The following is a 13,099-nucleotide window of genomic DNA, read 5'->3' on the forward strand; positions in this document are numbered from 1 at the left end:
ATTTTAAAGTGTATGTTTCATTGCTATTTTTTGCTTTCTCAGTGTTATGCAACCACCATCTCTTACCTAAGTTCCAAAACATTTCATCACTCCAAAATAAAACTTTATGTCCACTAAGCAGTTGCTCTTCATGCCTCCCTTTTTCTATAAGCCACCATTCTGCTGTCTGCATCTTTGGATTTACCTATTCTTGGTATTTCATATACATGAGATGATTTAATACATGGCTTTTGTGAGTGGCTTCTTCCATTTAGTGTGCCGTCAGAGGTAATGTTGTTTTATGTATGTGTACTTCTTATGGCTGACCAATATTGCGTTGTGTATCTATATTGCAGTTTGTTTATCTATTCGTTCATTGATAGACATTTCAGCTTCCACATTTCAACTAATGTGAATAATGCTGCTGTGAACAGGGGTGTACAAATCTGAGTACCTGTTTTCTGTTCTTTTAGGAGTACACCTAGGAATGGAATTGGTAATTCTGTTTTTAATTTTGCAAAGGAAGCTGTTTTCCACTTAGCGGGATTTATTTGCTCCAGGTATAAGGAAGGAACATTTGTTGTTCTCACTTGTGTTGCTTCCTCTCAATTGATCTCTGACCTTTCTTTTGTCCATCCTGAGACAGATGATGGAGTGACATGCCTGATGATAAAGTCTGTTGTTTTTGCCTTCCTGTGTGTGAGTCTGCTGGGTGGGAGGCCTATTGTAGTCTGTGCTGACATGACTGGATGTGTGGTGCTGCTAAATCAGGTTGTGTTTGGAGGTCAGTTAGATTTTATTCTAGTAGAACAGGTGCTGGTATTTTGTCTTTTAATATAATCTTAATCTTTGTTTAGCTCTTAAATTGTAATATGCCTTGAGTCCAGTGTGCTACTTATTGGGTTCCATTGGTGAGTGCAAAACTAAGGACACAAGAGGTTATAATGCCAGAGGTGTGTGACCTTTATTAATTTGGCTGGGAATTGTAGATTGAAAATCTCATTGCCATTCACTTTTAGCAATGTTGACTTAAGAGAATTTCACCTAATACTTCAGTTTCAATTTCCTTGTCAATGAAAATAGGAAAATATAATCTATCTTATGCCACAAGGATGTTATTGGGCTCGCTAAAGTATCAGAGCAAATAAATGATAACAGTGGACCCCCAAAATCATAAGATTCTAATTTGCATACTGGCTTCACATATTTTGTCAGATTTTTAACAATATACACTAATAAAATAAATCTGAATTTTAAAAAATTGACTTCAAACATCACAGCAGAATGATTGTCCTCAGGAATAATGTCTATATAGAGAAGTTGGCAAGTTTCTAATCTTCAAATAGAAAACGGGGGACTTTGCATGGTAAGTATTCACCAGCCACCACGTGGTGATGAACCCAGGTGCCTGGCTATTATCTTTCAAGGTCATTTCAAGGGCTGAAATTTGATAAGTGACCTTTATTTTGAGGAAAACCATTTTGAGATCACTTTATAATTCTATAAGGAAAGTTTTGTAACTTCATGTAGCATTATCTTTAGATTACCAGGCTACAACTGCAGTAAGAAACATTCTTATCTTTTCTAATATTCTTGTCTTAGGTAACACGTCACCTTGCCAAACTGTTTGACAGCATCACAGATCTGCAGTTTGAAGATAATCAGGATGTGTCTGCTTACCGAGCAGTTGGGATGTACAGCAAAGAAAAGGAGTATGTCCCGTTCCAAGCCAAGTGTGAATGCATAGGCCATGTAAGATTTGATTATGAGGTTTTCTATGCCAGGGGAATTAAATTGAATAAGAAAAAACCAACTCATGTCAAATCAGGCTCTGGTTGGTCTTGAGTTAGGAGATTCCTGTTTGCTGATATCCAGTGTGAGAGGGGGCTACTGTCCCAAGCTTCCTGGTGACTGCTCATTTAACTTCAGCACCCAGCAGGGTGTCAGAGATCCTGGGAATTGAACTAGACAGAATGGACTATCACAAATGGAATGAGTGGACTCCAGAATTACTAGCAAATACAGTCCAGTGACTTGACCTTCTACAAAATGTGCTCTGTTCCACCACTCCTCAGAATACAGGAAGGGTTAGATCCAAGCAGTGTCCTGAAGTAGGGTGGTTTTAAAGAGGCTTTGTGGTTCAATATTCTGATATGAATGTTGTAAATGGCTGCTCATAAATAAGGCTGATTGAGTTGTGTGCACAGAGGTAACAGAATATTTTCTACAGTTACAGTTAAATACCTCAAAAACACCCTTAAGAGTTATCCACAGAATGCCTCCTTATAACTTATGACAGAACTTTTGATATATGCAGATGATTTAGGGAAATTGCATCTTTTTCTGATGAGTCTTATGTATCTTAGATTAACCCACAGAGTAACCAAGGGAATAACCTGTGTCAGAGAACTGTTTGGGCTGGGACAGGGAGTTCCTTATAAAGTGTTCTTTGCAGAAATGTGATTGCAAGCTTATTTTATAAGTGTTTCCTTTACTCTTCTCTGTTGCCTTTTAATATTGTACCAGAAAAATCCTGCCAAATGAAGGGGAAGCAGATGGTAGAATACTTTGATTAAAATATATTTTTTGATCTCTTGGGCTTTTAGGATATTATTATAATGATTAGAAGAAGTCACCATAAACTATCTTGACAAAAGTGTGCTGCTGTCTACTCCCTCCCCAGCAGACTGTTCATCTCCTGGCATGATGCCCAGAGGGGAGAGTCCAACTGATGGATGTAGTTGTCACTAGCAGGAACCCTTGATATTGAAAGTTTTTATGATGCTCTAATTTATTCTATATAAGCAATTTATGCAAGAGACTTGGGGACATATACTGCATTCACTTAATTGCCTTTGTTTTACGATAAGATGCTTTTTACTTTCTTTTTAAACCTTTTACATTTTTATAATTGTTTCCTCCAAATTTAGTTTATTTATTTGACAAGTATTTACTGAATACTGTGCATTGTATGCCAAGGTAGGTTTTTAGGGACCCAGAAATGAATAAGATATAACCCTTGTCATTGAGGACTCCTTGGCTCATCGAGGAAATGTATATTCACATTATGAGTAATAATGGGAGGTGACAATTGTTGCCATAGAAGGTTAAGCAGAAGGTTTTGAAGTATTAAAAAGGAAAGGATGTAGCAAGCACTCATCAGAACTTAGTTCTGATCATGCTGAATTAAGTCAGCATTGTTGGTGTAGTCATTTGAACACCACGAGCTGGTATGTTGACTGCCACATGTGTTTGGTCTTCCCAAATGGACTGGAATGTTTTTGAGGACAGGTGGCTGTATTGAGGACATGAGCCACAGAGTATATAGGAGCTGCACACATAATGACTGATTTACTGGCAGAACTTGTTATCTGGTGTCTTTATGAGTTGTGCTTAGTGATTAAAGCAGAGATACAGGACTCTGTTTTTTAGATCAGGGACCATTAACTCAAACATTAACAAAGCCCAGCTAATAAGAGATGTTGGAGCCGTGACCATGATGGTGCTTCCTTTTTCCGTGCAGAAGAAGATGGATAGCTCATCAGCCTCCCCACTTCTCTTGAGAAGATGTTCTAGGAATGCTGCTTCCATCTTCACAAGAGAAGAGGAAGAAATCAGTTGTAAAATCTTCAGTATCTCACATGGTCCTGGAATTTATTCCATACAGTCTTTTTTGGCTGTACTCAATCATTTGCAAATAGTTATGAATCCTTTTACTTATTGATATTTGCAAATGAAGACAGATGCATTATTAACAAAGTACATTTGAACAGGGTGGAAAACTGACTAAGATATATTTGTGGGAACAAAATAAACTTGAAATGAAAATTTTTAAAAAAGATTAACTTTCACAAGTCGGCAGTTGTCCTCTTTTTTATGTTCTCTTGCTGTCTTATTTCTGACAAGTGTGAAGATTAGAACCACTAGCGAATATAATTAAGATACTTACTAACAACACTGTCATAAGACTCAGAACTATGAAGATATTAGAGAATTTTCAGGAGATTTAAATATTATCAGAAGATAATTTTTTAGAAATCAGTTTTCCATTATCCCCAAAACTCTTGAATATGACTCGGACCTCAGGTGGTGCTGCATTTTTCTCAAAACACTGTCAGAGCTGGGGAGATTCTTGGTCTAGAACCTCTTAGTCTTTAAACCTGGAAAATGAATAATAGAGAACCCATGCTCTGTTTTGGCTGTGGAAAACTATTAGGCAGCTGGTATGTAAAATGCAATGAGGTGTGTCAGCATGAGAAGACGGGCTCAGGTAGGAAAAAGACTTCATTCATCATTTGATCATTTGCTCATCCTCCCCTCTGTAGCTTTCTATAGGACTTTAAAGTAATCCACACAAGGTCTTGCTTGCTGCATGGCCTAGAGCTGGTGGGAAGGTAGAATGGTCCTCCTTCCATAGGTAACCCTATGCTGCACATTCCATTTCTTTCTGAAGGTGGAAACTTGGCTTCTGCAGCTTGAACAGACCATGCAAGAGACTGTGCGCCAGTCTATCACCGAAGCCATAGTGGCCTACGAGGAAACACCCCGGGAACTGTGGATTTTCGATTTCCCAGCTCAGGTTGCACTGACCAGCTCACAAATATGGTGGACCACAGATGTTGGAATAGCCTTCAGTAGGCTGGAGGAAGGCTATGAAACGGCTCTGAAGGATTTCCATAAAAAACAGGTATTTTTATAGGTTTATGATTTTTTGACACTTGAAGGGACTTAAAGAGGTAAGTTTCATTCATTCCTTTATGATTTACATTTGGATAAAAATATATTCTTAGTTTTCCATCCTTTGGAAGATATGGTATTGGTTTCTATTTGAGGTTATGATTGAATTTAAAGAAGTGGCTGATTTCTTCCTAGGGAGCTGTCTCTAAAATTCTAGTGGCTAAAGCTAAGTACTTAATTTTTATCTCAAGGACATAAATAAGTAAGTAATTAAAACTCAATTTATTATTTTCTGATAAAAATTACTTTCTGGTTAATTGCTAATAATTGCTTTTTTATTATAAGTGTTTTATATGTAGTAATGACATTTTAAAATACTTAGTTAAAGTAATATCCTGTCTTACCTTTCAGCTGTTGTCAATCACTGCTCAAACTTAAATCTTTCAACAAGCATATTTCTACTTATTTTACTCTAATTTTTTTCTCTTCATTTAATTTTTTCTCCCTTGCCTTCAACTTGTCATTTTGTGCTTTTTTCGAATATTTGCTTCTTATAATCATAATGATATTTTATAGATTATATCAATTTTATTTTCAATTTCATGATTTAGTATATGTTTATTGGCAAAAATACAAAAGAAGAAAATATGCTCATAAAATTCATGAAAAATATTTTTTAAAAAGCAAAATATAGATTCACTTTCTAGAAAAAAACATTCGGCATACAAACATTTAAGGTTTTTCTTCTATTAACTAATTCTACCTTTGTGTGAGTGTATAGATGCCTATCTGTACATAAATATGTGTCAATTTGTGCTATTTACATATAAGTATAATATATATACATATATGTGTGTGTATATATTATATATAGTAGATGTATATCTATATTGGCAGATATGCATAGAAAAGTATCATTTTCTTTTACATGCCATATATTTTATTTGGTTAATTAATGTTTTCATTCAATATATTACCAACCTTTTTTCTCATGATTATACATCAAATTTACACTAAAAATAACCAAATGGTATTCATTTATCTGGAAATTCCAGCATTTGTTTCCTCCCTCTACTTTCTTTGGGTTTCCTCTGATTGTCCGATTCTTAGGCAGGCTCTTGCTTCTATGGTCCTAGGAATGATGTTTGTGCTCTCAAGGCTCTTAAATTGTTTTAACAATTTAATGTTCATAGATGAAAATCATTTATTCCCATCTCGAGTATCCCCTCTTTTTTTAACCATTATTTGCCATTATTTCATGTTATTTTTTGAACCCTATAAATTGTGGTAGTGGGAATGACATTATTTTAAATTTACCAATGTTTTTAGCAATGACTTAATTAATTTTTATCCCATTTCCTATTTCTGGATTTAATTCGTCTCCATAGTAGACCTTTTAGCAGTTCATACAGTGAGTGGTTGATTATTATTGGAAACCTGGTTCCTTGTCTTTTTTATTTTGAATTTTGATATTTTTGCTAGGTATAGAATTCTAAATTGAGAGTTATTTTCTTTTCAAACTTTAAAAATTTTTCCATTATCTTGTGGTTTTTATTTTTATAAAATCTTCAGTTAAATTTTGTTTTTCCTTTGTAATTAGTCTATTGGTTGTGGCTGCTTTTAAGATTTCTTTTTGTGGTTCTGATATTTTATTATACTATACATTTTTGTAGGTTTTTTTATTCAAATTTAGTATGCTAAAGACTCAGTGAACCTGAATCTTCATTTATATGTCTGTCTTCAACTTCAGAAAAAATTTTCTTCCAGTTCTGATTTGAATAATTCTTTTTCTCCATTTGCTCTATTCTTTTCATCTAGAGTTTTATTAAGTATGTTGAAATTTCTCATTCTGCCCACTCCATCTCTTAAACTGTAGTTTAAATTTCCCAACTCTTTATATTTTTTGTGCTATAATCCAAGTGATTTTTAAAATCTACTTCTGACTTTACTAAACTTTTTTTTTTTTTATAAATCTGCTTCTGAGTTTACTAACCTCTTTCATAGCATATGTAGCATATGATTAAGAAAAAAAAACTCAGGTTATATAGGTTCAGATCTTAGTTTCTACCACTTACTTAACAGCTGTATAACTTGGCTTTGGACAAGCTATCTATCTGCTCTATGTTTCATCATCTGTAAAGCAAGGATAGTGACAGTACCAGGATTATATATTATATATAAGTAGTTAGATGAAACTGGTTAATATATGTAAAATGCTATTTTAAAGTACTTGACAAAATTTAAGTATGATGTGTTAGCCATTGTTATTGTTATATTATGACGTTGTTGGCAGTAACAATGACAGTGTGTCTAATATGATATATAATGTATTTGATACATCCTCCCAATAATTTGCCATAAAATTTCCAAACATATAGAAAAATTGAAACAATCATTTATGTGCATGCCTACCACCTAGATTCTATAATTAATATTTTGTTTTATTTCTCACATATTTGTTGTTAAGCTCTCCACCCATTCATTTTATATATACACACACACACACACACACACATATATATGTATATGTATCATTCATTTCAAAAGAAGTAACAGAAATCTGTAATCTTTGCCCCTAAACACTTTAAGTTTTTTTTACTTTAAAGATTTTATGTATTTTAATAGGCAAATAAAAATTGTATTTATTTGGGCTGAGGTTGAGCTCAGTGGCAGAGCACTTGCCTAGCATGTGTGAGGCACTGGGTTCAATTCTCAGCACCACATATCAATAAATAAAATAAAGGTTCATTGACAACTAAAAAAATATTTTTTAAAAAAATTATTGTATATAACTTGATGTTTTGATATACATGTGAAATGATTAAATCAAGCTATTTAGCATATGTATTACTTCACATAGTAATTTTTGTGGTGAAAGCACTTAAAGTCAACAATTTTCAAATATATAATATTTTGTTATTAACTGTAGTCACCAACAATAGACAATAGATCTCTTGAACTCACTCCTTCTATCCAACTGGAGTTTTGTATCATTTGACTAACACTTTTCTAATCCCACCCCCACCCCCCCAACCCCCGCCTCTGGTAACCACCATTTCACTTTGTTTAAATACCAGTTCCACTTGGTCATGCTCCATTTATAAGTAAGCTCATGTAGTGTTTCTTTTTGTGCCTTGTTTATTTCACTCAACATAATGTCCTCTAGGTTTGTCACTCTTACTGCAGATACAGGATTTCCTTCTTTTTAAAAACTGAATAGTATTCCATTGCATGTATTTACCACTTTTTTTAAAAAATTCACTCATCTATTCATGGACATGGAAGTTGATTATATGTCTTGACTATTTTGTAAAGTGTTGCCATGAGCTTAGGACTGCAGATATCTCTTTGACATGCTGATTTCAGTTCTTTTGAATGTATCCCCAGGATTGAGTTGTCTGGATGCTCTGGTAGTTCCATTTTTAGTTTTCTGAATAATTGCCATACTGTTTTCAATAATGGTAGTATAAAGATACAGTCTCACCAGTGGTGTACAAGGATTTCCTTATAGATACTTTACTGAAATTAAACTAGTGAAATAAGTAAGGTAATTACATTTCAACCTCCCAAAGTTCTTTGGGGTTTTTAAAAATCAGTTTTATGAATACCAGTCTTTCTACTGTGGTTTTCAGTCTTTCATTAGTTACTTCAGAGATGTTCGATACTTTTATTTAGATTGTTCTACCAATACTAGTTCTCTTGAGACTGGTTTTTGATACTGGGAATTGAACCCAGGGGCACTAAAACACATTCCAGTCCTCTTTCTTTTTAATTTCAAGATTTTGAATTTTGCTATGTTGCCCAGGCTGCTCTCAAACATGTGATCGTCCTGCCTCAGCCTCCTGAGTCACTGGGATTATAGACATGCATTATCACTTGGGGCTCTGGGCTTATTTATTAAAAGGTTATCAAAGTTTGCTTTTCCTGTAAAAAGTCTCTACTGAGTTGCACCAATGTCCTCTGGTGTGTTTTTCCCCTCATTTATTCAGATCTCTTAAAGGTTCTGGATTAATTTTGTGCTTATTCCGTTTAGGACTTCCTGATCCCATTTGCAGGGTCGTTTTGGAACACCTCAGCTTCACATGACATAGACTTGAGATTTTGAGTGTTGTAAAGGATTTTATTGCTCTTCAAAGCACTAACGTATTTCAAGCTTTCATGTTGCCTCTTTGCTTCCCCTTTGGTAACGATGGACAGCTGCTCCTGCTGCTCTTCCTCCTCAGGCAATTCACATTCCAGGAGCTTTAACTTATTCAACTAATTCGAGAAATTTAGCTTTCTTCTCTCAATATTTTTTTTTTTTTTGCTTTCCATTTTGTTCAATATTTATATAACACTATGTGTGTGTATGTGTGTGTGTATGAAATGAGAAGTAGAGAAAAGGAAGAAAAACAGAAAAAGAAGAAAGCATTTATCAATTTAACTGTGAAACACTCCAAACACAAATTGGAATGTTTGACAGACAAACCCAACAGGTGCCTTCGATATAGTATTTCAGTTCTGAACGGATACTAATGTATAATCTAGAGAAACTAACATTTGCATACTTTCAAAGTTGTGGTTTGGGTCTAAGTTGAAATCCTTTTAGTGTTCTCCCTTTAAAAATGATGGAACCATCTGCTAGAGTGTTTTTAATTAAAATCACTCTTGGTAATATTGCGAACAGTTTTTAAAATGAACTTTAGGTCTTTTAAATGACTTAATTTAAAAACTAGAGATCAGATTTGGCTATAATTGGTGATCTACCTAAACAAGTATTTTTTTCCTTTACTTACAAAGTATAGTGAAATAAATCTAAGATAATTATTTTAAATTCTATTTCCCTGAGGTCTTTTATGACTGTATGTATGATGATATTGGGATTAAATGCAAAAATTCTGCATTTTGGAGTGTATATACCTGCTTTGTCTTTGAAAATTCTCAGATTTGAATTTTCCTTGGGGAGAAAAATGTGTTTTAAAGGCTTTTGACCTGGTAAGAAAGTATTTTTCTCCTTCATTATTGAAATATGTGAGAAATTGAGAGTACAATTACATTTTGTACTTTAAAAAAATTATCAACTGTAGTATGCTGAGAAATTACCCAGAGACCTTTGATGAGATTCATAATCAACAACATAAAACTTTCTCATTAACGGTCCATCTTCCCCCTACACACAAAGATTCAAAATTACTGTGTTTAGGAAAGAAACCGTATTTTGTTGCTTAAAAAGAAACCGTATTTTGGCCTCACTCTCAGATGCTGAGAAATTGTTTAAAAACCAGATTATATACAAAATTTGTAATTATCTTTATTTTGTCTTAATCCTTATTAACTGACTTGGAGAACCTGTCAATCCTGAAGCTACCCACTACATATTGGACACAAGTTTTTTGTTTTGTTTTTGTCTTTTTGCCTTCATATAAAAGTGGGATCTGATAGTTTCATGCTTTATAATCTACAGGGACCCACAATAAGTTGAGGAAAGCACATGTGTTTTACTTCTTTTCTCATCCAAAATTAAGTTGATATCATCAGGTTTCCCATTGCAGATAGAAAATGTTTTTTTTAATTGTACTGAATTTGTAAAAACTTGTTTCTTATCATTATTTCCTAAACAATATAGTATAACTATTTATATAGCATTCATGTTGTATTAGATACTATAAGTAATCTATATGTTAAAGTACAGGAAGAAGGTACATGGGTTATACCCAGAGACTATGCTTTTTTTTTTTTTTTAATAAGGGACTTGTACATCTATAGATTTTTGTATCTGGCGGTGGTGGGGAGGCAATCCTGAAACCAAGTCACCAAGAGATGACTGCACATGGAATTGCAAGATATGAAAAATACATTCATGTTGTTCCTGAAAGTACTGGACCAGATAATGTGAAAGATACCAGGAATTTAACCAACAGATGAAATTGAACTGATGGGTAACTTAGAGGGAACAAAATCAATGCAGTCATTCAAAAATGAGGAAGTTCTAGTCAAATAGGGAATGACACATCCATTTTAACCCAGTGAAATTTCAGAAAAATCAAAAACTGAGATTCAACAAATATAAAAAACACAGTCTATGGTCAGTGATAGGATTGAATGTAGAAGAGACGGGCAGTTAGAACCTCTTCCACTCCCCCCACACCCCAACTAATATTAATAAAGGTGTTTTTCCCCACTAAAATTCCTGTGAAATAATTTGTAAAGTGAGCCATGTATAGAGGACTTCTGTCATGATTATGCCTTGACTATAGAGCAGGGGTTAGCCAACTTCTCCCATGAAGAAGCAGATGGTAAATGGTTTGCTTTCCCACAACTGAACATCTCTGTTGTGCTGGTGAGAAAGAAGCTATAGGTAAATTTGTAAGCAAATGGGTATAGTTGGGTTCCAACAAAAATTTATTTATAAAACCAGATGGTGGGCCAGGTTTGGCTCATGGCTTGCAGTTTACCTCCTTTCTCTAGAGAAAAAAAAATGTCGAGTAGATCCTGTAGTAACTCAAGATCCACACCATGACAGATGGAGGTAAGAGAAAAAGAGGATTTGTTACTCGCGTGCCATATGATTCCAATCTGATTCATTAACACAAGAGTTGGTTCTTTGAACAGACCAATAATATCAGTTTTTTCAATTCAGAGGTAAAATAAAACATGCAATGAGTAGGGAATGGAAACATGCCTTTGAGTAGAGACTATAAATTGGCAAGGTAACTTTGTGGTATCATTTTGCTAATAAATAAGTTAAAAATCTAAGTGGAGTATGGTGGTATATTCCTACGGTGCCAGCTACTTGGGATGCTGAAGATTGCAAGTTTGAGACCAGACTGGACAACAGTGAGACTCTGCCTCAAAATTTGAAATAAAAAATGGCAGGGGAAGGACAGTGTAGCTCAGTACCCCTGAGTTACAAGGAGTACCCCTGGGTTTAATTTTTTTTTTTTTTTAAATCTAAATGGGTGAGTTTCTGTGAACACTTTTTTGCCGAGTTAATTCAAATGTGGTAGAAGATCCAAGTAGACACCTACAGAAATACTTAAAATTGTGTTTTAGTCAATTTGTTGTGTTGTTGTCACTGTAATCAAATTACCCGACAAGAACACCTTAGAGCAGGGCTCGGCTTCAGAGATCTCAGTCCATAGATGACCAACTCCATTGCTCCTGGGCCAAAGTGCAACAGCATGTTGTGCAGAAAGTCCCAGTGGAGGAAAATTACTAGGCTCATGGTAGGGGAAGAAACCACAGGAAAGATGTAACTCTTCCAGGGTACTCCCTCAGTGACCCCCTCCTCCAACCATGCCCCACTCAGAATTTTTCTTTTGTAGTACACCTCACACAGTACAGTTTCCACCCAGTCAGTCCATTCAAACTAGGATAGACTGATTAGATCACGTCTTTCATAATCCAATCACTTTAGCTCTAACTATTCTACATTAACACAGGAGAGTTTGGGGAACAACTCTTATTCACTCCATAACAAATTGTAATCAAGGTATCATAATCAAATATGTGCACTCTACCATCCCCCACCCACTCCTGCAATAGAACCCTGTTTTGGTGGGTTTATTAGACATTTAAAAGAACAGATGAATATCATGTTAAATCAACTGTTTGGGAGCATAAATGAAGATGGAAAGATTTTCTATTCCTTTTATAAAGTTCAAATAAACTTGATACAAAAACCAGGCAAAGATACAATTCAAAACCCATACAATAATATAATACAAAAGAAAATTCTTTGGGTTTATCTTGTAAATTGGCATATCAACTTTGTTGTCTGGATTTTTCACTTAGTGCGCTGTTGGTAGACAGTACTCATCCCATAGATCTCATGTTTCTGTATAGCTTATGATTAAAAGTACTGACTGCCTTCTGTCCTGGACTATATATTTCAGGATGTTCTGGACTGTATTTTCAGGTGAACATTCTGAAATATACAGTCCAGAAGATCAGAATCGAGTCATTCCAGAAACAAAAGGCAGGTTGTCTTATTCTCTAGTATACTAAAAATATCTCTTTCTGGAGCAAAGGTCAGGCAAGCTTACTATCTTTTATAAAAAGATTTGGGCTTCCTAAACTCAAAAATTTTTCTTTTGTAGTACAATTCACATAGCAAGTAATGACTCTTTCTGAGTAGCCTTTGATAGTTTGAACTTAGAGAACTAGTACAAATACAGATGCTCCAAGGTGACTTGGGATATTGCTGTGAGTAATAAACTGTCTCTTATCTCTGACCCAGGAGTCTCTCTGTCTTCTGCCCGTACTCATGAAACAGCAGTAAACTAGCAGATTAGTTTTCATGGTGACTCTTAGATCCTTCACACTTCTTTACAAACATATTTTTGAGATTTATCTACCTTGTTGATGCATTTGCTATGCATCCTTTTTTAACTGTTTAGTAGTATTTCAATATATCAATATACTACCTTTTTATCCATTTTATTATTTGACTTCTTGATTTCCA

The 13,099-nt window shown here is 34.6% G+C and overlaps 1 protein-coding gene across 1 annotated transcript in view; it reads left to right on the forward strand.

Annotated features, from left to right (window-relative positions):
• Dnah11 (dynein axonemal heavy chain 11) overlaps positions 1-13,099 on the forward strand; it is a 302,098-nt gene that overhangs the window by 89,687 nt on the left and 199,312 nt on the right. Inside the window, exons 29-30 of the mRNA XM_076853784.2 lie at positions 1,582-1,731; positions 4,433-4,666. Of these exons, the coding sequence (XP_076709899.2) occupies positions 1,582-1,731; positions 4,433-4,666 (384 nt within the window). The remainder of the gene's footprint in view (positions 1-1,581; positions 1,732-4,432; positions 4,667-13,099) is intronic.

Source organism: Callospermophilus lateralis, chromosome 1 (genome assembly GCF_048772815.1).
Source record: "Callospermophilus lateralis isolate mCalLat2 chromosome 1, mCalLat2.hap1, whole genome shotgun sequence".
NCBI classification, from domain to species: Eukaryota; Metazoa; Chordata; class Mammalia; order Rodentia; family Sciuridae; genus Callospermophilus; species Callospermophilus lateralis.